We start from the raw sequence: 24,930 nt of genomic DNA, 5'->3' as shown, positions 1-24,930 counted from the left end.
TGAAGTACAAGTTCCCGCAAGTAGTAGCATAACTTTCTTCCCCAGTTAAATTCACCAACAAAAATGGCATCATAGAAACACTTAAAACAATTTTCAGTTCTATACAAAAATGATACATTCACCATGAATCTCCTTAACAAGCCGTCCTGGACACACTACACAGATTTGCTTCACAAGCTTCGAGCAACCTTTTCATACAAATCTCGAGGGAAGTTCCTATTCAAATTGTTGGCAAGAAAATTCGCAATCTGCAAAGGTCAAAAACAAAGATTAATCATGCATGCACACACACTAGAAACCAGATCCAGGATTAATCACATTATTCTATAATACAGATTTAAATAAATTGAGTTGGTCCATCAAAGCAAACGTTTAATGATGAAAGATACAAAGAGGATGGAAAAAATATTTGTACACAAGTAGGACAAATGAAGAGGCTAATCCAAATTGGACATACAGAATTAAGCATGAAACATTATCATTTCCATGATGGTCTCTAAGCACCCATGTCAACTATAACAAGTCCAAGATTATTCACTGCTTGAAAGTACATTTAAATTAGTTGTACAATGGATGTTTGTGTCTAAGAAATTACATGTACTTGTACATATAAACATGATTCTTTTGTTTTATAATAAAATGAAATATCTCTGTTATAATATTAGGTCATAAATGCAGAGAATGCTGATTTTAGTGAATAGTTATGAAGAAGGAAATAAAAATATATATATTGTTCTCTTTGTTCTTTAAAACATAATTTAACAGAATAAAATATCTGTTTATACAATAATATAAATGACTTGGTCCATTACACTTAATCTAAGACATGTACTCTTTGAATAGTTGTAGACCTCGTTCAGCACTAAAATGTAGCAAGTTCATCAAGCTGAATTAAGACAGTAGTTTCCACGAGTGACAAATGTTAACTAGCATCATGAGTTAAGACAGTTTCCACGAGTGACAAATGTTAAATATCATCAAACACTTTGGCTTCACGGGCACATTAATGTAGTTCGAACTTCCTTGAAGACTAAAAGAACATTAACCCGGTCATTATGCCCGACAATAAGCAATTCCCAAATAGCAACAAGTTAAAAAATTAAGGTCCATCCACATCAAACAAATAAAACAGAAAGCTTATACCTTGGTCCTCAGGGCACGAAGAGATCCGTCTGAATCAGAGACATTGTCCAAACAATGAAGAGCAACCTTCAAAAGGTCCGGCACACAAGCTTGGACATGTGGAGATAAATTCTGGAACACATCAGTTGCAATATCTGGTGCTCGTGGTCGTGGATCTAACGGAAGAAATGGAAGATTGGCAACCTCCCTTAGAGCATCTACATGATGGCCCACTCTTGCCAACTTATGGATAGACAATATTGCTTCAAGCTGTCTCAACACAGTTTGTTGCCCTAAAACATGTTCTCTCTCTTGAGAACTGCATGTTATAATGAAATGATTTTTAGTCCAAGCAAAGATCAACTCAAGAACCTTCAGGCATAAGATCCCTAGGCTAGAAAGCTTAACATGAAGAAAAGAAACTTTTTCAAAAACACAATCTATATTATGACAGTGGATATGTGTTGCCAGTATCTTCTCACGAATAATTCCATGAAGCATAATCAAGATACGTGTAGCCGCTATCTTATTACGAACAATTCCATGAAGCATAAGCAACAAATTAAGGAATCGCATAATTTATACCCATATAATTTACCCAATATCACAGCCTCTCCCAAGCCAACAAAAAGGAAGAGGGTTGTATTAGGTACCTTGACAGACGATGTAAAACTTTTGTGAGGACCAATATGAACATGAATCCTAAGAATATGAGTAAAGAGCAGAATGGAAAAATAGAATCCGCCAACCCCAATTAATAGGGAAAAGACTTTGCTGAGTTGAGCTGAGTAGATGTTATCATTCTCAAATTTCAGAAACTTTTGACATTTCTAACAATTTAAAATTTCCTACAGTTCAAAAATAAATGACAAGAATGAATTCTAGATATGGAATTAATTGCACAAAAAATAATGAAATAGCGAGGAAGATGGTATCAACAAAGTGACAGAAATTATAAGAATTATTCCAAAAAAAAATACAAGACGAAGAAGGAGAAGCAAGTCAAAGACATTTGAAGTGGGTGTAAATGCATAACTTTGCGCTTTGAGAAATATATAACATCTAGGAAATGATTCAGGACTTCCAACAAAAGGGTTAAAGAATCTTGAGCAACGGAATCCAACTGAAAACATTCTTTGAGATCGCCAATCCATTCCAACATAAGCTTTTGCATTGAAGCCTCTCAGTTTTCAGAAGGTTGCAACTTACATTGACAACAATCTCTACTATAAGAATCCATAACAAATCAGGCGGTAATAATTCAAGCAAATACTGCTCCAAAAAAAGACAAGGTAAAAGCAGAATTTTGAAATTACCTCATTTCAGCTTCAGAAGTATATTTATATGCATCCAGGATCTCATTTCCAGAAAGAATAAGACCGGCAGTCCGGCTATCACCATCCAATCTACCGCGTGAAAGGGCACAGATTGCTTCTGAGAGGCATTTATTTACTGTGTCCAACGCCATTGAAAATGCCCCAACTCTCTTATGAATTTCTATAGACTGAATTTTGATGGTGAACGAAGGGAAGAAGAGAAAACACAAAACCAATGAACAAACATATCAATGAAATGGGTATTTAATAACTAATAACTAAAATCAATAGTACCCAAAAAAAGTGGCAGAGGAAGGGAGGGGATAACAAAAAATCATAAAAAGAGACATTGAAATTAATAAGGAATGTAGAAAACAACAGGTGGCTTTCACAATTTATTAAATTGTAAATGTTGAAGAAAATAGCTGCTTTTTAATTTGACAATGGTTACTTAATTTTTTCAAGAAAAAGTGGGTTGGAGGAGAGAAAGCAGTAAGATGAGTTCTACAAACATTAATTAGCATTTTTTCTATAAATCAGTCATGATTGGGTCATGTATACTACCAACTTGATGAACAATTTGTCAAAGGTGGGCTGAAGAGGCAAGGTGCAACTGGCCAACCAGCAAGCTCACTAGGAACGTGGTTTTCTTCACTCTAACCAATTACAAATAGAATATTCAAAATTCTTCGCATGTTTGAGTGCATCCCCTTTCTATTAGTAAGGTTGTCAAAAGGCTTTCCTTTAGTTCCTTTATGGCCCTGAGAGCAGCCAAGACTTCCTTCTGAGCGGTATTGCTTTGCGCCTCATTCCATTAAATAACCAACTCTCCTGAAAGGTGAAGACAAAATTGAGAATTGTGGAGGGATTTTTGAGGCTTATGCTGGGCTGTCACCAACCCCTTTTGAGTCAAGACTAATCCCATAGATGCCCAAGCAAACCACATCTATCAGGTAAGCCCGGGAAAAAAAACCATCTAAATATATCTTTCAAGATAACAAACTCTCCTGCAAGGTGAAGACAAAATTGAGAATTGTGGAGGGATTTTTGGGGCTTACACTGGGCTGCCACCAACCCCTTTTGAGTCAAGACTAATCCCATAGATGCACAAGCAAACCACATCCATCAGGTAAGCCCGGGAAGAAAAACCACCTAAATATATCTTTCAAGATAAATGTTGCTATAAGCCTCTTCAGTAAAAACCATTTTCTCCCCCATTTGTCACTTTTGAAAGAGAATTAGAAAATATGTAGAACTTAAAACCTAACAAATCGAAATAGTCAATCTATTCACACCAGTTAAACCCATGTTAGATGGAAAAGGAGGCGTATCAAAAAGGAAACCAAAAAAAAAAAAGATGAGCAAGTGTATCTAGGAATACAACAAAAACATATATTAAAGGGCCTATACAAAGTCCTGATTTTATACGCAATCTTGCACTGAAGCCATAAAAGAAGAGAAGGAAAGAAGAGTTACTTTGTCATAAAGCCCAGCTTCCTGACACTTGTGAGCAGCTTCAAGAAGAAACTGTTGTCTTGTTTGTACAGTGGTCAAAAACCTCCCCACCTCACCTTCTTCTCCAGCACCTCTTGGACCAAGCAAAAGATAAATACCTCTATCCCATAATAAGACCTCCATAAGGAGTTGCTTCAACATCAAGCTTCTCTGCCTTTGCTGATCTACATTACCTCTCCCACTCCATGACAACTGTCCACCACCCACTGCAGCAGCAGCTTGTGCATAATATTCCAATGCTATTGAAAGATTACCATGACGTAAATACACTGACCCATACTGCCTGATTATGTTAGATGCTTCTGCAAAAGAATCCATCAACCCCAGTTTCTGCCCTGCCCCAGCACCTTCAGAAAGGACCCCATAGTCCGCCAGCACAATTGATATATGGGCAGCATCTATGTTATATCCTTCATCTCCCACGTCCTTGGACAAATACAGGACTGCTGGTACCAACTGGATGCTTAAAAGCAAAACATATGGGTATACCAGAGGGTCCTTTCCATTCTTTGTATAATATGATGGCTCAAATTTATTTAGGTATACCTGCAAATCATCCAAACTGTAGGGTAACAGTCCCTCATTCAGGACAACAGAATAGGAACTGGCAGGACAGTCTCGTACAGCAGACAATTTGAACCACAAGAAATCCTCTATCGTATTAAAAATTGAAGGCAATTCTCTAAGCAGACGGTCAATCTGCCTGCGAGAACCAGATATGATAGCATATAGTAGTAATTTTTTCTTGTCATATCCAGCTCGACCCACTCTATCACCCGTCCTTAACATTTTTTCACATTCTTCCGAAGCAGCAGCTGCAGTCTCTGCAGATACCATACCTCCAGTAGTGATCCACTCTGTAAGCTGTCAAGTACAAAGATAATGATTATGGCTGAATAATCATTCATGTACAAATTAAAAAATCCAGTACCTGAGGAGCAAATTGGTGTGAAACACGAGATGACAAGGCAACATTTCTCGCTTCATCATAATAACCAGTTCTCAGGCAAAAATAAATCTGTCGTAACACAGAACAGAGTATAGGAGTTAGTTTGAGCCGATTTCCTAATATATGCTTATCAATGGAAACCACAAAATAGGTTCAACATAACCATAAACAAGTTAAGTAATGTTTTCTCTTCTTATATGATGGTGCTTTAATAAATGAGCCTTTGTTTACATAATGGTAAACAAGTAGCAAGCCTAGAATCTAAAAAGCATGCATGACAATTTTCTTTCTTAGTATCTTACGACATTACTATGATGTAACAATATGAAGGTTCAGTAGAGAAGAAAAACAAAACAAATAACCTCGCCTTGAGAAAGAATGAAATAAACTAAAATGAACAGCAGACTTGGATGTTTACAAGCAAACCCCAGTCCAAGTGCTTTTTATCACCCATCAATGCAAGAAATCAAGGAGTAAAGGTCACTTGTTTCAGAAAAAAAAGAACGCCAACCTCACACTCACACACGTACACACACATAAAACCAGTCTTTTCACCATCATAACAAGAAAGGCAGAAAAGAAGAAGAAGATACACAGCTACAAAAAGGCTAATCTTTTAACATTACAAGAACAGCAAAGAAATACTAGACAATTTATTTACAATGATGCTCGGCAAAAAATTTCTCCGGTTCTTATAACTGAAAAATGATTTTACCTTTTTTTTTTCCTCTGGTGGTGGGGAAAGTGAGTGCATCCACGTTTCAAAAACATGAACAAAAGAATGAGCAGCATATATATATATATATATATATATGAAGTATTATGTAATTTCAGGAACCACAATCATAGAATGTTACATAGAAAGTTTGTTTACTTGCTTACATCTCATTACAAACTTAAACATCAAAGGTTAGAGTGGCCAATCAACAATTAACAAATATTATACAAGTTTTTCTTCTTTCTTTTTTCTTTTTAAAAAAAAAAAAGAAAGGAAAAGAAAAAAGAAACAAATGCTTGCATGATGCAAGCAAAAGATGTAATCTCAGAAGTACTCAAACCTGCTGCCAAGTGGTATCCACAGGTGGCTGCCTACGAGCATCTCCTGCATCAAAATCTAGAACCCCATAATCCCTTAAACGTATCTGCAATGAAAGAAACATTTAGCATAAGAAATAAATAAATAATCCTCAAATATAATATAACAGGCCCCCTGAGTGCCACACGCAAATTTTTAATGCCTAAATATAAAAATGTGCTGACAAACCCGAAGGAAGGCGCGAATTCTTTGCAAATTTCCAACTGCCCCACCAAGAGCCGCCTAAAATGATATCAGAACATGACCAAGAAATACATGTTAATTTTTTTGGCTTAAAAAAATAAAAGGGCAAAGAATGACCATTACAAAGCTAAGCTCCTTTAGTCAATACCAAATAAATAATTAAAATAAGCAACACAATTATACATTAGGAGTATACAATATGAAGGCAGATTAGAACCAAACTCAGTAGATGAGAAATTAAAACTAACTTATTACCTGTGCTGGATGACTTTGTATTGTTTCTATAATATATTTCTCATGTCCCCATTCGAGATGGCGCCTTGCCCCAACAACTAAAGACATTTTTCTCGAAACATTCCGTTGAACATTTGTATCCTCACCCATCAATGTCTGTTGAATTATTCAATTCATAATTTCATACACAAGTAATTGCATTATGAGCTTTACAAAGAGAGGAAGAAATTGCAATCATAAGTTTTTGCACTAGAATATAAGAGTGAAAAAACATATAAATGCAAAGTATACCTGCATTAGGTGCCAAATCTTCTGCATACTAACTGATTTTCCACCAGTTGCATCAACACCCAAACTTTCATAAGCACCCTTGAAGGCTGTAGCAGGCTAATAAGAAGAAAATAAATAGTAAATTGATCATACATCTAACAAAATTTTCAAAATTCACTTATTTGACTTGAGCAATCATGAGTCACAACCATAGACACAGTAGCCAACATTAACAGGGTGACTAATGCACAATAACTTCAAGAGGAATGGAAAAAGGGCAGATAACACTTGACATTAGCATGCATCTAAGTTTAGCACTAAAGAATTGTCAGCAGGACTCCAAAAAACACCACCAACATGACACCATAGCTTGTCACATCAAAACATTGATATATTATAGATATTAATCAGTTAGTCTATCATCAAGTTTCGCTTATAGTAATCAGACCTCTATGAAGCTTCATTGTTGAAGAACTGAGGAAAGACGGAAATACAAAAAGGAAAATGTTTTTATCTGGACCAACTTCAAAGTGACAAATATAAAATCATGCCTTACTTTAAATGGTAAGCCACGTTCTCTTGCATTGTTGAGATTTTTCACAACTTCAGCATAAGCTGCAGCTTTTTTCTCAAGGACGGGCTTATGAGCCAGTGGAGTATGTTCCATGCCAGTTGGACTAGATGAAACCTGAGGACTAGAAGTCACAGACGCTATTTGACCGAGGTGAGTACCCTCGGTGCTTGAAAGACCCATGTTAGTCCGCGGTAATGTTGAAATTCGGCTCAGGTTCTGAAGGAAGCCCCGTTTTTGCTTTTGCCAATCCTCCTGTAATAATGATGGAGGCACAAAAATTTTCATCAATCAGTTATTAACTATCAATACTGGAATGCAATGCCCTTTAATTATGCATCTCAGATAGTAATTCATAGTGCTAACAATGCCAAAAGAAATAGAGCTGGTCATACTGCAATCCATCCAATCTGCTCTTGAAGTAGGGATATTTTTACCACCACTCCAGAAGGGAAGCACTCGGATTTCTTTCACAGACAATATTTCAGCAGATTAATGTGGCAAGGCACCAAAACTTTAATAGGTGTAAAAGGACTCTCAAATTTGTTTTTTCAAACTAATTTACAATAGCAAGCTTTTCATTTTTTAAGGTTACTGAATTTCATAAATTATCAGTGTGTTCAGAATAAGCTATCTATAGCCTTCAGACTGCAATGACAAGATAAAGAAACATTTATTAAAACTCAAGAATTATAGAACAAAATCAAAAATGAATGCACAGATATAACAAGTGAAAAACCATTTCACTAGATCCTACTTCACGAAATGATAATGAAAAACTGGATAAGAAGTTTATAATTATAAAATCAATTTTTTTGCTGAGAGGAACTTAGTTGACTTACAAAGACAGCACTTAATAACTAATTTTAAAAAATGAAATAGCCAATAAAAATAATCAAGTTGATGTTCGAACTGAATAACTATAACTAGCTAAGTAACTAACAAGCCAATATACAGAAACTTTGAGGGAAATAGGTAAAGGTAGAGAAATAAGGATCAAAAATATCACATGGACATATTGTGACACACTAACCTCCAAAACCTTCATCATATAATCATTAAAACTTCTAAGGTTATCCTTCTGAGCTTCCTGGACAGCTGAGACCATTGCCATCTCATGGACCTGCGGCACACAAATTGCAATATAACATGATCAAGTACTGTCTACTAACTGTTCTTTGAGCTGAGACGTAAAGAATGTGCAAGAAAATGGATGAATGTATACAATCAGAACATTGAGCACTCTGAAATCACAACCACGTAGAGATGACAATATACCCAGTCCCAAGGGTAACCTGCCCCTCCCCAATTGGAATGGTTTTCCAAGATACTAAAATGGGTAAGAGATTTTCATCTTCTTTTTCTTTCCTTTTCTTGGGAGGTGGGTTGGAGATACGTACATAACAAAGGTTTGGGTCTGAGTCAGGGTCAGGACAACCAGTTCGACCTCTTTTATACTTTTATTTACTAGAATCTCCCTAAAAAAATTAAGATACCTTAGTTTAGCCATCCTTGCAAACACTAATTTAGGCTTTTGTCATTCACTCTAAAAGCCAGGCCATCTATATGCCTTGCAGTTCCAGTCATTACCATCTTGCTGCAAAAGCTCATGTACTATCAAGCTTGTTTCTTCCCCTTCCAGTTCCATAATCTCTTCCACTGCTCTCTCTCCATATATGTTAATCAATTAAGATGCGCTAAATAGTTCAAAGTTCAAACTACACTCGCTAATAAGAATTGAATTGTAATTTTATTCATTGCGCTTTCCTTCTAATTGATTTTTATTTAAATTGTTGGAAGGAAAATGGAACAAATTTTCATTATACTCAGTGTTGCGAATGAGACAGCCATGAGAACCCATCCGTATAAATATTACACAACCAATCTGAAAAGCTGTGTCAATGGTGCAGAGGACAACCACCCATGAAATTTTACTGGTAATGAACAAAATGCCAAAACTAATTGCAAAAACACTCAAATGCTTCACCCTTAAGATCTCTGAGTTCACAAGTAGTTACATAGATAAAGCAGAACTTCAATAATACCACTATTAGAACTTTATATTCTGGTTACAAACATAAATAGTTTAATAAACATGAGAAAATACATGCACTAAAAGACCTCATGTCAACTTGGATTGGCACACATTGGTCCATATTTACATTCCAAAAATTAGAATGCATGTTTAAAACAAACATTGCAGGTATAGCATATAGTCTGTACGCACATCCAGCAGGACGCACGCAGATTCATTTATCTCTTGGGCTGAATTATTGCCCCAAAAAAGGAAACCAAACATGAATGCATAAAAAATACATGAACGATTTTTTTTTTTTTTTTCGTACTTGGTACTCACACATATAATATATGTATGGGAATGAATATTATCCCATACATATATTACAGATCGTATATACATGAAATACAAGATAATCCAATGCTGGTCTCATATCCCCAGTGTTCTGCTAAGGGTGGATTGGTTCCAGATCAATCCTCCAAGTGATTGTCCTTATAGTCAAATCCACGTTTTAATGTTCAACAACTCGAGCTTGTACAATTGCACCGACCAATGGTACACCCAAAAAGATTGAACTGCAAAGAAGATAAAACTTTTCTCCGCAAATCATTGCATCTGATGCATAAAAATTAGTTTCTTCCAATGCAACATATAGTTCCTAGTGCTGCCCATTCCACAACCATCCACCAGTGGATGCCGCCAGAACCAGGAAAAAGGAAACCGAACACTCTAGAAATTGAGCTGCTCGTTAAGGCACTAAAGAGTGACAATATTTCAAGCATTCATCTTCACTTGCGTCATGCACAAGTTAAAATCATATACAGGATCACTTATGAGAAACAACAATATATTTGAAAAGCAAAAGCAATGAGATTAAAAATAAAGAGATATAGACGAGGAAAATCTCACAAAAACTCATCAAACTAAAGAGCACAACAGAAACCAAATTTATTTCCAAGGCACCATGAACTGGGAAAAAAAGGAGGAAGCTTTCCATAAGAAAGTGTCCTTCGGCAGGCAGAACTCTATAATCCAGCTCATACAAGTATAAAACGGATAAAGGGATCGTGATGCCACATCAAATCTCTATAAAATTTATTCGCATGGATTCAAGTACGAGTTGGGTGCTTGTTTGATGCCTGGATCTTATGAGACCAGAAGACTGGTAATAATTGGTAGGGTCCAAAAAAATTGTGTATGGAGTATCCTGAACATAGAATCATATGTGAGTGAGTTATATATAGATGGGTTTACTTAACTAAATAAAATAAAATAAGTTAACCAAGAAAAAATTTTCTAGAAATGTATGAAGTATAAAAATTGCCTAGTATGTGCCTAAGCGATCCTTGTCACAACTATAGCAAATACAAAGGTAAAGCATAAAACTAAATCTTTTCAAAAAAAAAAAAAAAAAAAAAAAAAAACATTCACATAATGGATGCTACTGAAAAGTCATTAAAGAAAGCAGAGAAAGAACAAACTACAGTACATCGTTACAGAAAGAATTTCCTAAGGTATCTGAAAGGAACTTCAGCAGTGATATTAAACAAGTGTGAATATTCAACAAGCTAAAGTGATGTGAATGACATAGTAGTTTTCCTACTTTGTCTATGCAATTCACAACAAATTAAACCATCAAAATTAAAAAATTCTTCTATTTCATGTCTTTATAATTCCTAATGAACTAAAATCCAAATATATAGGTGTTTTGGGATATGCCGCATAATTAAACAGAAAACATACTACTCTCTTGACATTGATCAATATGATTTGATATTTATTTTTTGGTAAGCAAGTGTGATGAAAACAATATGCTCCAAATTTCAGCCCCCTAAAAAAAGGTGCAAGATAACAAGAGATAAAGCATCAACTAATATTATATTGTCCCCAAACATCTAAATTATTGAACTTATAAAAAAAAAACCATCTAAATTATTGAAAATTACCTGCTGCAGATATTCTTCAACGCTTGCTGCCTCGGCTGGGAAGACATCCTCGAACGTCGTCTACAAGAAGCAAACAGAAAATGAGGACAAACATTAAACATTAATGCACAGAGGACAAATTAAAAAGGGAAGAAGAAAAGCAAACAAAAAGAACTTGTTCCAAGCATAAAAGCTTCAAAATATTTGTAGTTGAAAAAAAATGCTAAACAAGGAAGACATTTTTTACAAGAGGAGACAAAAATCACAATATATTCACAAATTTAAATTTCATTTACCAAAATATGTGGATATTGTCCAATGAATTTAACTATTTCCACCTTTCATCTCTCTCTAATCAAAATATCCATTATACCTAGAAGAACATGCCATTTTCAACACTAGGTATGACCAACATTTTCATAGCTTAAACAACTTTAGCATGCATGGAATTCAGACAACAATATTAATCAAAGTGAACCATGCCCTGATGGGAGACAAAAGTCATCACATGGGCATGGACTAAATGGTTCAAATTCATTTTATCCAACAAGACTTGTCGTAGTTCTCCAGCAAAATTTACTATTTTCACCTTTCCATTTTTCTCTGCAATCGAAGTATAATAATTTTAATAAGAATAAAAATCAATCAACAAGGTCTTGACATTTCGTATTATCTATCATGCATTATTCCTTACTGCCAAGATTATATAGCAACTCTATCACCCAATCTCCAACAAAGAAAGTGCGTGTGTAAAATATTATAATTGTTACTGGTATAATACATAAGGGATGCAAAGAGTGCTCCATAAAATTGGATTCTGATCACACGATGAAGTGGTTCAGCAAAATGCTTCTCAAAAGTTATACTCTTTATGTATTTTCCAACAACAAATTATGGCACTTAGTTTATCCTAAATCCAATAATGTATGTTGACGAAACACCAAGTAATTTGATGCTCCTACTGTCCTAATTGCTGTTGGTACCTTACTATGAAAAAAAGATTTTTTATAGAAGTTGTATTTCTGTACACTATATGCTGAATTAATGTGCTTTCCCAAACCAGACAATCCGAGTTCGAGTTCAGATATTTTATAAATCCAAAAAAACATTTCCCGATAGAAAGCATACAATTTTATAAGGTTCGTCTGCAATGTCCATCAAGTAGCAAACCCATGTAACCTATTACAGATTTTGCCAACTCTTGTCTATTTATCTCTGTAACAGAAGATAATTTCACATGCACTGAATTACTAGTTTCTCTACTGAGTAAATATGGTTATTTTTTTAATAATAACAACACACCACCCATGTCCTGACCAGAATCCTGCAGCTCCTCCTATAGACTGGCAGGGAATACCTCTCACAAGAAAAAGAATGTAAACCTTCTTTTACTCTCCTCTCATGGACTGTTTGTTTATGATGACAATCAAACTCCCGGTATTCAATGTTTCTCTGTCCTAAATTTTGCTTTGCCTTTTTTCCTTGCGTCATGCTACTATAAAGATTTATACAAGTCATAATGAAAGTGAAACAAAAATTTATAATTGTTTGGAAAGTTCTCATATTTTTAAGTTATTTCTATTATTATATACAGTGATATATCAGTATGACACGACTCAGCGCCAATTGATCCAGTGGTTGAACAGATGACCCTTAATACAGTCTCTTTCCTGGTTCTATGAACAGTCCATGTTTCAACCATGGTTTGAAAACGTTGACACAGCCGCCGATGTGGACACAGGCCAACGTAATGGAATCAGTTATCGCAGTTGTACAATTTTATTGCCCTTGCACACCAACAAATGTTCTGATTTGATACCATTTTTTTTTTTTTTTTTGATAAGTAAAAATTGTATAAAAACGCTCAAAAGGGGAGCGCATCCCAAAGGAACAGCAAGAAGCAAAAACCACTAAGCCTTCAAAGAGGCCAAAAAATCTACAATGTCCTCAATAGATCTATGATCTCTACCCGAAACCCAACAAAAAAGAGAGGAAACAATGGAGAATTTCAGAACATAAATAGGTGACTCTTTTCCCTCAAAATATCTTTTGTTTCTCTCAAGCCAACTGCACCACCAAATACAAAGAGGCGTAGCACTCCATGCGTCTCGAATGTGAGCCCCCACAGAACAGCCTTTCCAAGCCTCAATCAAACCTCTAGAAGAGCCAGGCATGACCCCACAGAAAACCAAACAGGCCAAGCATCAAATCCCAATGACGGCACAAATAACACCGATTAACCACCACCTGATTCCTTCTTCTCAAATTATCCTGAGTCAAAATCTTTCCCAAAACAGAGGTCCAAGCAAAAAGAGCCACCTTAAGAGGAGCCTTAGAACACCAAACTGCCTTCCACAGGAAAGGACCTTCAGGCTCTTGAGTGAGGCACCTGAAGAAAGACCGCACTTCAAAGCGACCCTGAGCATTGGGAGCCCAAATCCAATCATCAGAATCTCCGACCATAACACCCTGCCGATACAACACCTCCAGAAGACGGATGGCATCGTCAACTTCCCAGTCCTGAAACAGACGCCTGAATCGAACATCCCAAACCAATCTCCCATAATCAAGATGATAACAGTTGATCACCCTGGCCTGCCTATCCGAAGCAATCCTGAACAGTCGAGGGAAACCAAAAACAAGAGGGATGTCCCCACACCAGACATCCTTCCAAAAACTAATCCGCCTACCATCCCTGAGACAAAACCGTACATTATTGAAAAAATCAACCCAGCCCTGTCGAATAAACTTCCAAACAGCCACACCCCTAGGACCACGCACCTCAAGAGACCACCACCCTCCTCTACTATCCCCAAATCTGCTCACCACGACCCTCCTCCAAAGCCAATGCCTCTCCACCCCAAAACTCCATAACCATTTTCCAAGGAGAGCTTTATTGAAAGGCACCAATCTTCTAAGCCCCAACCCTCCATTCCAAATCAGCCTACAAACTTGCTCCTAACGAACCAGGTGAAACTTGAATTCCTCCCCTTCCCCCCCCCCCCCCCAAACCGAAAAATTGCGCTGCAAACCCTCAATCCTCTCCGCCACCAAGGAGGGAATCTGGAACAGAGACATAAAATAGGTGGGAAGACAAGAAAGGGTACTCTTGATCAAAGTCACCCGCCCCCCTTTGGAAAGATACTGCTTCTTCCATCCCGCCAACCGCCTCTTAAACCTATCCACGACTGGATCCCAAACCACCACACATCTCGAAGGAGCACCCAGGGGCAACCCCTGTACAACATCCAAGAATGCTCGCAAGCATCCCGATGTCAGGGACCTCGCTAACTGGAACCAAAACACTCTTTCCAGCATTCACCTTAAGGCCGGACACAACTTGGAACCAAATCAAAACTCATTTCAGATATCTGAGCCGGGACACATCTGCATCACACAGAACCAAAGTATCATCTGCAAACATGAGGTGCGAAATCTCCAACTAACTAGCAACATCCCTGCCCACCTGGAAACCCCTCAGAAAACCCAGCTCCACAGCCCTCCTCATCAACCTGCTGAGGGCTTCCATCACAAAGAGGAACAAAAAAGGGGAAAGCGGATCTCCCTGCCTCATCCCCCTCGAGCTAGAGAAAAAACCCAACGGAGCTCCATTCACAAGCACAGAGAAACAAGCACTGGAAATACAAAAATGAATTCATTTCCTCCATCGCACTCCAAACCCCATCCTCTCCAACAGATAAAGAAGGAAGCTCCAACTCACATGGTCATAAGCCTTCTCGATGTCCAACTTACACAGAACGCCTGGAACCCCACTATGCAATCTGGCATCAACGCACTTACTAACAATAAGAACCGAGTCCAGAATCTGACGACCTCCCACAAAGGCATTCTGAGAGTCAGAAATGACTCCATCCAACACCTTCATCAATCTATTAGCAAGAACTTTGGCAATCAACTTATAAATGCATACCACCAAACTAATAGGGCGAAAATCCCTAACATCTAACGCCCCCCCTTTTTTGGGAATGAAGGCGATGAAAGTGGCATTCAAGCTCTTTTCAAAAGAGCCCTGAGTGTGTCAAGCATGAAACGTGCCCATCACTTCCCCTTTAACCACCTCCCAGCACTCCAAAAGAAATCTCATAGTAAACCCATCAGGACCTAGGGCTTTATCCCCGTTACAGCTCTTCAACGCAACCAACACTTCCTCTTCAGAAAAAAGCACCTCCAGACCAAAGCCCTCCTCACTAGAGATAGAATCAAACTGGAGCCCCCTCAAGCAAAGGTCTCCACCCAACAGACTCTGTGAAAAGCTTCGCATAGAAGTCAACGATACCCTTGCAAATCTCATCCTCCTTGCACAATAACTCTCCTTCCACCCGAATCCTACCAATATGATTGCCCCTACAATGGGCGTTGGCCAAGGGATGAAAAAACTTCGTGTTCCTATCACCTTCCTTGAGCCACAAAGCACAAGACTTTTGTCTCCACGAAATCTCCTCCATAATAGCAATCTCAACAAATTCCACCTGACATTCCACCCTCCTAGCCTTCAGGGAGTCTGCTAGAACCCCCTGACCTTCCATCTGTTCAATATCAGCAATCTCAGAAAAGACCCGATTCTTCCTCCAGATAAGATTCCCGAAGACCTCCTTGTTCCAAATCTTGATGTCTTCCTTAAGAAAACACAAGTGAACCGCGAGTAAATGGCTTAGCGTACCGTCCCCCCCAAATCCATTCCACCAAACTCGAACTCTATCCAAAAAACCCTCGGCACGAAGCCACATATTCTCGAATCTGAATGGAGATCATCTTCTACGCAACCCACCACAATCCAACATCAACGGAACATGGTCAGAAATAGGGCGAGCCAAAGTAGCCTGAACAACATCAGCAAACTTCTCCTCCCAGTCTCCCGACACAAGGAATCTATCGAGCCGAGAGAAGGTAGGAGGAGAGTGTCCACTAGACCAAGTAAAATGCCCTCCCTCCAAAGGCAAGTCAACTAGCCCAGAATCATCAATGAAAGCCGAAAAAGACTTCATGTAAGACGTCCACCTTCCCCCCGTCGATCTCTCAAAAGGGGAGCGAACAACATTGAAATCACCTCCAATACACCACAGCAGCAACCAATGCCCACCACAATCCCCCAACTTCTCCCATAACATCGGCCTAGCCAGATCATCCGTAGGCCCACACACAGCCGAAAAAACCTAATGGAAACCATCCTCCACCATAAAGAACACACATGAAACTGAAAAATTCCCAATCCGAGAATCCACCAAAGACACCCATCTGCTATCCCACAAAACAAGAACACCACCCGCAGAACCATTGGCATCCAAGGCACACCACTTCACAAATCTCCCACCCCAAATGTTTCGCACAATCAAATCCGTCATCGAAGCTTGATTTCTTGCAAACACACCACATGACTTCCCCCTTTACGAATAACCGACTTCACCACTTTCCTCCTCACCGGGTCATTTAGACCCCCGCACATTCCATGACAAGATTTGTAGCTTCATAGGGAAACAGTAGCAAAATCCGTCCCACTCCTCCTCCCATTGTCCCTCTCCCTGGACTCCTATTCCGCCTTTCATAAGTAATAAGATCCGCGGATCTCCACACCTCCCTCTCAGCTGCCCCTTCCTGAACACCATCCCTACCTCCCATTCTTTCAAAAAGCTGTGAATTTAGGATACCATGGAACATACTCAACGCCTCATCCATTCTCCCTTCAAAAGACACTCCCAAAAGAGAGCCCACCTCCCCCCCTTTATCTTGAAACCACTCCGCCTCCAAATCCACCCTTCCAACAACAGCAGCAACACCTTCCGAACACTCCTCTTCCAGTCGAATGACAGCCAAAGGAACACACGTCTCCATAGCCTGCTCAGCTCCTTCCCACTGAATCAACCACACCTCCCCATCAAGGGAAGAACACGAGACTCCCTCCCAATCCTCAGGAACAGAGGTGGAAGGAGCGCAACCATCCATCGGAGTTCCAAATTCCTCATCAGAAAGAAGGCCCCCTGGCTCAGCCTAAAAGTCTTTCAGCGCCAAGTGAACCTGTAGGTCCTTTAACAAAGCAGCAGCAAAAACATCATCCAAACATATCTGCACATCCCGTCCCACACAGACAGTGACGCCTTCCCGTTTCTTGTCAAGAGACCCCACGGATCCCACTTAACAACCTTGTCCATCGCAAATCTGCTCAGCCAAACGCTTCTCCGATTCTGCCTCAAAAACCGGAGACAACCTTTTGGAAAAAGCCCTTCCTTCCCCAATCCGGCACACTGCTTTGTCACCCCACAAGGAGGAGAATAAGAGGAAGAGAGGAAGGATGAAGAAGAGAGAATCTCGGCTGAGAGGTGAACTTACCCGGAGATGAAGCAAACGTGTTATTCACCACCCATTTCTGTTTCTCCTTGCGTGACTATCTCCTTTGGATTGCAGGGAGAAGAAGCTTCTTCTTATATCTCAGCCGGCGACCTTGCAAAGGCCGCACCTCACGCCGTCCGTCCTTTAAAAAATCAAAGTTCTTAAAACCAGGTCCGTCAGATGAAGGAACAGGTCCATCAGATGAAACGGGTCCATCAGTTGAAGAAAAAGGCTCAAACCTATTGGCCACCTTCAGCCCAGAGTTAACAGAATTGAAACGCGGCCCACCCTTCAAATTGCAGCCCAAAACAGAAGGAGCACACAAGACCTTATCAACCTGGGCCTTCTTAGCACAATTCGGGTCACTACGACGAGAGTCCGTAAGCCCATGAGGAGCCGGACCATTCAAACTAGGCACAATGGCCCCAACCTCCGGCCCAACCAAAAGCCCATCCGAAGGTGAGACCTGTAAAGTCACATGCGGTTCAAATTTAAACTCAAATGACAATGAGGAAACAGCTGTATCCCACCCCGAACGTCCAACTCCAGAGCGCCAACCACGTGTCTGGTCCCCGACTCTTCCCCACCTACGCATTGAAGGCGCATGAAAACCACCTCGGTTTCTTCTCCGATCACCAACATGGGAAACCGGCGGACAATCATGACCTCTGAAATCTCCGCTCTGAGAATCCCGTCAAAAACAAACCTGCCACGGTTGACCGATGATGAAGAACCTTCCTTCCTTTTCTGAGTGAAGATTCTTTTGAAGCATTCCGTGTTGCGAACCCAAACCTTATCCCTCCACGCCTTCCATTTCTAAAATTCAGCTTTCCCCTTCAGTCCCATGGACTCCCACCTCATCCAATCAACTTCCTTCAACAGATGCGAGCCATCTCCTCCTTCCAAGCTGTCCGTCATTGAAACAAGAACAGGGTGCTTCTCCACCCAAACAGCCACCTTATAGCAGAATCGATCATCATGGATGAAGACAAAAGGAGGGCAAGCACGTCCCACCGAGACCGTTATCCGGACTCTTTCAGCATCCTTGGACTCATCTGCATCAACCCAAATAAAGCCACCACAAAGATCGCCGACCGTCACAAACAAAGCATGGCTCCAGAGGTGAAGAGGGAGACGCGTAACCTTCTTCAACCCTTGCACCTTCAAAACCTCGGAGCAACCCACTCTAAAATTCCAAGCCTCCACTCAGAGAGAAGCACAACCCCATTTCCGACGGCCCTCCTTCAGAACACGAGCTGCCACCGTCGGAGAAGGGAGACAAAAAAGGATCAACGAGTCCGACAACGGCGAAACGACCACTTCAGCTGAAATCTTCCAAGCCCGCATTGCCTAAGCGGCAATCTAAGCCAAATCACCCACTTCCTTATCAAACTAACCCACTAAACACGATTGCAGGTCCTCTTTCCTCCTACCAACCAAATCATCGTCCAAGAAAATCGAAGGACCTCTATACGTGTTTGCAGACTTGGCAAACCCACCTTGAAAGAGACGAGGTAAACGAGTAACCACCAAGAAAGTGCGCATAATAAACCAGAAACAGAAGAAAGAGATTTTTTTTTTTTTGATAAGTAAAAATATATTAGAAAAACGTTCAAAAGGGGAACGTGAAAAGAAGAGTATCAAAGGATGAAAACAAGCAAAACCCCCAACAGAAAACACAGACCACAAACCCAACAGAGAAAGAGAACAGCGAAAAGAAGAGTATCAAAGGATTTCACTGGAGTTTATGACTCCGGTGACTGGTCGGAGTAGTAGACTCCGACCGCATCTCAACTATGATGAGCTTTCTCCGATGAGCTTTCTCAACGTCTCTAATCAATCAAGTCCCAAGGTGAAAACCTTGCCATACAACAATGAGAGACTCTATCAATAACGGCATGCATTGCATGGTAGATGTGAAGAAGTAGACCATTATCTCAGTAACAATGAGCCAAGTTAGTATTTTCCAGTGAATCCCCTATTAACTAGTCATGCTTTATAATAGGAACCCCCAAAGACTCTGTCAATTAGAGACTCAAACAAGTTTCACGTGATTCCTATTCTCATCGTTATATCGGTATTCAACTCGGACAGATACGGCTGATACTTGAAAACTATGGTTTCAACACATTTCAGTAAATATCAAGAGCATTTTCCAAAAAAATAACTTTATAGAACTGGACCCTTACAACTTCTGAGACCAGACTTTAATACATACCATTATGAGTCATATGTGACCCCCTTTGCACTTGCAGAAATCCACTAATTCCTGAATTTTACAAATCAACCAAAAATAATAATCTAACATACATTTTTTTTTTTATAAGTAATAATCTAGCATACTTAAGAATTAAACTAGAACAATTAATCTGTTTCAGATCGAGCATCCAATGAACTAATCAGATTCAATTCCAAAGCTTCAATCTTACAGCATTTACTCACTTAAAAAGTGAGGACTTTTCGGATGGTTTTCATATAATAGAACAGTGTGATAATCAACAATGATATTTGTTCCCTTTGTCCTTCCCAAGTTTCTTAAATATTGAACTGCCGTTATTTATATGCATACAAGTTGTTATAACATTTTTTTTTTTTTTTTGTGAGTTGTTGAGTTGTAAAGAACAATTACCACATCATGGATAACTTCTTTAAAAAATTAAAAGAGAGGAGAAAGTATCTTAATCATCTGTGTTCATGTGACTAATAATTCATGTACTGCTATCTTCTATCTATTGCTATTTGCTATACCTACAGCAGACACTTAAGGCACGCCAAAAAACTCCAATATTCTTGGTAAAAAGAAAATCTTATGTAATTCAATTTACTGCAATGTGCTTGTGTTTGTAGCCCTGTAGGTGAGAGTAAAGCAACATAAAAAGAGAATGGTCTATTCATAAAATTGTGGATGATCATAGCAATATACAAGGATATAGATGTATGAAGTGCATACATGCGACATTTTATGGAAGGTCTGCTAAATTCTTCATCATATAACTTCAGGGGACAAATTGTAAAACGTCGCAGCACATATTCATACACTTCGATGAAATATAAAAGATTAGTTGACTCCCTGAACTATCTTGATGCAGTTATACAATTGCAGTCAATGACATTAGGATACCGTGCATCAAGTTGAATGTCTTCAGAAATTCTACCTTTAATTCAAAAGATTTAAGATCCCGAGCAAGCTGCTCCGCATTTATTCCTTCACGGGCTAGCAGCCTGCAAAGACAAAAAAGAAATAATTAAAGAATATCAAACTACTAAAGATCATCGGTGGACAAATTACAATACAACAAACCAACCCCCCCCCCCCCCAAACACCCCACCCCAAAAGAGAGAGAGAGAGAATTCAAACCTGTGAAATCTTACATCAGCCACTCCAAAACAAAAACTATTGTAAAAATTCAAATTCTAAAGTATTTTGCTTTGTGTTCTCAGCAACAAAACAAAGAGATAAGTGAAGGACCAAAAATAGTCTCGCAAGTTCCAATATAGATCGAGACGAGAGGGGACTGAATAGATATTGTCCAATTTTAGCTAACAATAACTGATTTTTAAATTATCACCATTATATTTAGAATGCAGCAATATAAATCAGTTCAAGTGTAGAGAGTAGAAATAAATAAATTGTGCAACCACAAACGAACAGACGATTTTTACATAAAAAATTCCACTTGAGTCTTGTAGGCACAAAATCCAATCCGTTAACAAATTCATTCCTCATACGAATCCGCTCTCCACTCTGTGATTTGATCTCCAATGGCTAGTCGTACAAGTTGCGCATTCATTGTGTAAAGACACTTTGGTGTTGAATTCTCCATGTAGCACAAGGATTATGATATTCAACATTCTGTATAATAACTCACCATCTAATACAAGATGCTAGATGATTAAAATAAAAGCATGCTCTCTAAAGATATATGATCTCTCTCTTAAGTGCTCTCTCAATAATGTGTTAAAAAACAGTGCTCTAAGTTCAAAGGAATTAGAGTTTTTTAGTTATAATTTAAAAAGGAAACATAAATGTTTTAGAATTCTGACTTACAGAATTTCTCAAAAATTGTTTGCGCACAGGTTGATCGAGCTATCGACAACTACTACCAAGGATTTGATCAATTGAGCATTCAATTAAACTATTTACTTCAATATAATTTTTTGGGGAAGCTTTCGATCGATTGACACATTCGAGCCTCTCAATTTTTGTGAAAAATATTTGTTTAAATATATCTATTTCAAAATCAATTTCACACATTCGAAACATCTTTTTCATGATTCAAAACGTGGTGCAATAAAATGAGTCATGATGAGAATGCATGATTATAAACCTTACTTGGTGAGTTAATTATTCAATATAAGATTTTACCTTTTTGCCCATTGATGTATCTTCAGATACGGAATTTGGCATTGGACATAGGTATCATCACCACCAACTAAGTAAGTGAAATAACTTTTGAAAATGTGATCAAAAGCTAAAAATAGAAGTACAGACCTGGACTTTTATTGTGAAAGTTGCCAACACTAAGTTCGAATCCTAACACATAGCATTTACAATCATGCTTAGAACTCTTAGTAAAAACTGTCACTAGCTATATGCATGTATTTATGAATCTCTCTCTCCCTTCCCCCCCCCCCCCCCCTCTCCTTCTCTCTCTCTCTCTCTCTCTCTCTCTCTCTCTCTACACACACACACACACAACAACCAATCCTTTTCTCAATTACTTGGGGTCGGCTACATGAATCCACTTTATCATTCCACTCTATTGAAGGCTACAGTCTTAGTCAATCCACATGTATCATATTTTTCTTTAGTAACTCTACCCACATTAGCTTTGGTCTTCCTCTTCTCCTAGTATTACCCTCAATGTGGACTATGTCACTTTTCCTAGCTGGTGCAGTTAAAGGTCTTCTTTGCACATGTCCAAACCATCTTTGGTTCTCCATCATTTCCACTCTTTTTTGTTGGGTCTCTGGGAGAGATTATCGTTCAGTAAAGGAGATTGTTATTTTTTTGGCCTCTTTGAAGGCTTGAGGCGTTTTGTGGCCTTTTGTTTCTTTGGGATTCGCTCCCCTTTTGAGCGATTTTTATAAAAATCTTACTTATCAAAAAAAAAAAAAAAAAAAAACCGCTATCTCCCGAATGTGATCATTTCTAATTCTATCCTTTTTAGGCTTACCGCAGATCCATCTCAACATTCGCACTTCTACCACACTCACTTTATGCAAATGTTGTTTCCTAACTGCCCAACATTCGGTACAATAAACTATGGCTAGTCTAATAATGGTTCTATAGAACTCCCTTTTCAATCGGATACGTCTATCACAAAATATGTTAGATGAACTCCTAAATGTATCTCATCCTACCTTAATTTTATGATTAAGGCCATATCTATCTCCCTCATTATGAATAATTGGGCCTAAATAACAAAAATGTGCACTTTTTTGTACCTCTTGATTCTCAATCCTTACTACATTCTCATTTGTGTTTCTAGATTTACCAAAGTTACACCCCATATATTCAGTTTTAGTTCAACTTTTTAGTTCTAATTGTTTTCTTCAAACCTCCAATTTGGCATTAACTACTACTCTAATCTCTTCAACTAAAACAATACCATCTGCAAATAACATACACCATGGAATCTCATCTTGGATGTGTCTTGTCAGCTCATCCATATCAAAGACAAAAAGGTATGGACTTAATGCTGACCCTTGGTGTAAGCCTAGGGTAATTGAGAATTCCCTGGAGGCGTTCTACCTATAGTGATACAGCTATCATACATGGCCTTTATTGTGTCAATGCATCCCTTTGTGACTACATATATATGCACACACGTAAATAAATTTGTAGCTACATATATACTAAAATATATTTAAGCAAATACGCTTAAATGTATGTTGTCATGCATACATGCATGATGAACAACAGAGAAGTACCTAGTGGCAGCAAGGGATTGAGAAGGAGCTTCGGTCCTTAGTGTTTTAGACTTGAGCTTCTTCGACAACGCTTCCAATTGATCCAAATTTCTCTAAATAAAAAAAAAATAAAGCATATATATAATTAGAACAAAAGAATTGATAGATCAATATACTCTCCATTCATTTCCCAGTTCCCCCATAAAAATGGGGAAATATAATAAAGAAAATATAAACCTCTAGTCAACTAAGCCTAATACTAACACTTGGCGTTAGAGAATTAAAGATAATTTCATTGTTAATGAAACAACAGTACTAGAGGACGTAACATTGAATCATTTTCTTTTGTCTTCCTTTATTTTACTGGATTTTTCCTCGAAAACCAAACGGAGAGTGAAGAGTGTGACCTGAAGAGGAGGGAACTGAGCAGAAGGAGCGGCTTGTTCGAGAAGCTTCGAAGACGAATGGAGGAGATCGGTCCAGTTACCCATGTCTGAGTCACTCGCCATATCTCTCTCGCGCTCTCTCTCTCTCTCTCTCTCTATATATATATATATATATCTTCTCCCTCTCTGCAATTTTTCTCGGAAGTTCACTGTATGCGCTGAGCGGACGATGGTTTTTGGAGCGAGGAAAGCCCTAAGCGGAACGGTTTAAAGTGCTAATAGGGATATTCTGTTGAGCGCCACACTGAATTATGATGCACCTCAGCAGATCAAAGGCCTGGTAATCACATGGTGGACCAGGACCGTTTGAAACTTTGGGTTATGTTTATGGCTCAAACTTTGGGCGTGGTAACTATTTGGAGTTAAAAATGGAGGTTAATTAGGAAAGGGATGGCAAATGTCTTAAGGAAATTAAAATTATACACTTTTTAATGTCTTCTTTCTGTTCCAACCAAAATAGAATTCTCAACTCATCTAAGACAAAATCATCCCTCTTCCAAGCTTCATGACATACACAGCACAAATCTATTGACACAGTGAGAGGTGCAATTTACGATTTGAATAAATTTGACGTATTTACAAAAATCAAACTTTTTATTTGTTCTCATCGACCACGTTACTTTAAATTTTGAACGATTCTTCTCTATCTCCATTGATTTTAGGGTTAGGGTTTCGTGTATTTTCTCAAGGTTATCAAGTCACAAAAATTAACATGTGATGCATGTTATGAGAAGTTGAGATGTTATGTATAATTTGCGTTTGAAACATGTTGCCTTTAAATTGTGATGTCATTCTGAACATGTTTGTTCGATGTTATGTTGATTCATGGTAGGAGAAAGTTAGGATGTTACAAATTAACATGTAATACATGAAAGCAGAAAATTAAGATGTAATAAAATTTATATAGGATACATGTTATGAAAAAGTTGGGATGGTGTGTTTACAAAGAGACTACAACAAACCTTGTGCGTAAACCCCAACCCCACATAAAACTAATTTTTGGTGAAAATCAAACCTTGTGTGTTTGA

The 24,930-nt window shown here is 38.5% G+C and overlaps 1 protein-coding gene across 1 annotated transcript; it reads right to left on the bottom strand.

Moving 5' to 3' along the window:
* On the bottom strand, positions 1-24,103 carry LOC132313577 (nuclear pore complex protein NUP93A-like). Its single transcript, XM_059812407.1, has 15 exons — positions 23,864-24,103; positions 23,478-23,569; positions 20,699-20,765; positions 11,220-11,279; positions 8,290-8,379; positions 7,242-7,511; positions 6,707-6,802; positions 6,437-6,571; positions 6,167-6,220; positions 5,961-6,044; positions 4,885-4,971; positions 3,915-4,817; positions 2,439-2,626; positions 1,144-1,441; positions 1-248 (listed from the first exon to the last, which is right to left on the bottom strand). The coding sequence occupies exons 1-15, from the start codon at positions 23,963-23,965 to the stop codon at positions 171-173; spliced, it is 2,604 nt and encodes an 867-aa protein (XP_059668390.1). The 5' UTR covers positions 23,966-24,103; the 3' UTR covers positions 1-170.
* Positions 24,104-24,930: the final 827 nt, after the last annotated feature.

The sequence above is a fragment of the Cornus florida genome, unplaced genomic scaffold (assembly GCF_030987335.1).
Source record: "Cornus florida cultivar Cherokee Brave unplaced genomic scaffold, ASM3098733v1 CherokeeBrave_3.0.0_Hap2_Chr06, whole genome shotgun sequence".
Taxonomy (NCBI): Eukaryota; Viridiplantae; Streptophyta; class Magnoliopsida; order Cornales; family Cornaceae; genus Cornus; species Cornus florida.
The sequence above is the reverse complement of the archived record's forward strand: the minus strand, read 5'-3'. Positions and strand labels throughout refer to the sequence as shown.

Bases quoted from the DNA above. Each gene is read 5' to 3' on its own strand.
- LOC132313577 (XM_059812407.1), bottom strand. From the start codon at position 23,965: ATGGCGAGTGACTCAGACATGGGTAACTGGACCGATCTCCTCCATTCG. The intron at 6,045-6,166 runs GTTTGTCAGCAC...CTTTCATTGCAG, and splicing joins GAATTCGCGCCTTCCTTCGG to ATACGTTTAAGGGATTATGG. The intron at 1,442-2,438 runs GTAATTTCAAAA...TATAACATGCAG, and splicing joins ACTTCTGAAGCTGAAATGAG to TTCTCAAGAGAGAGAACATG.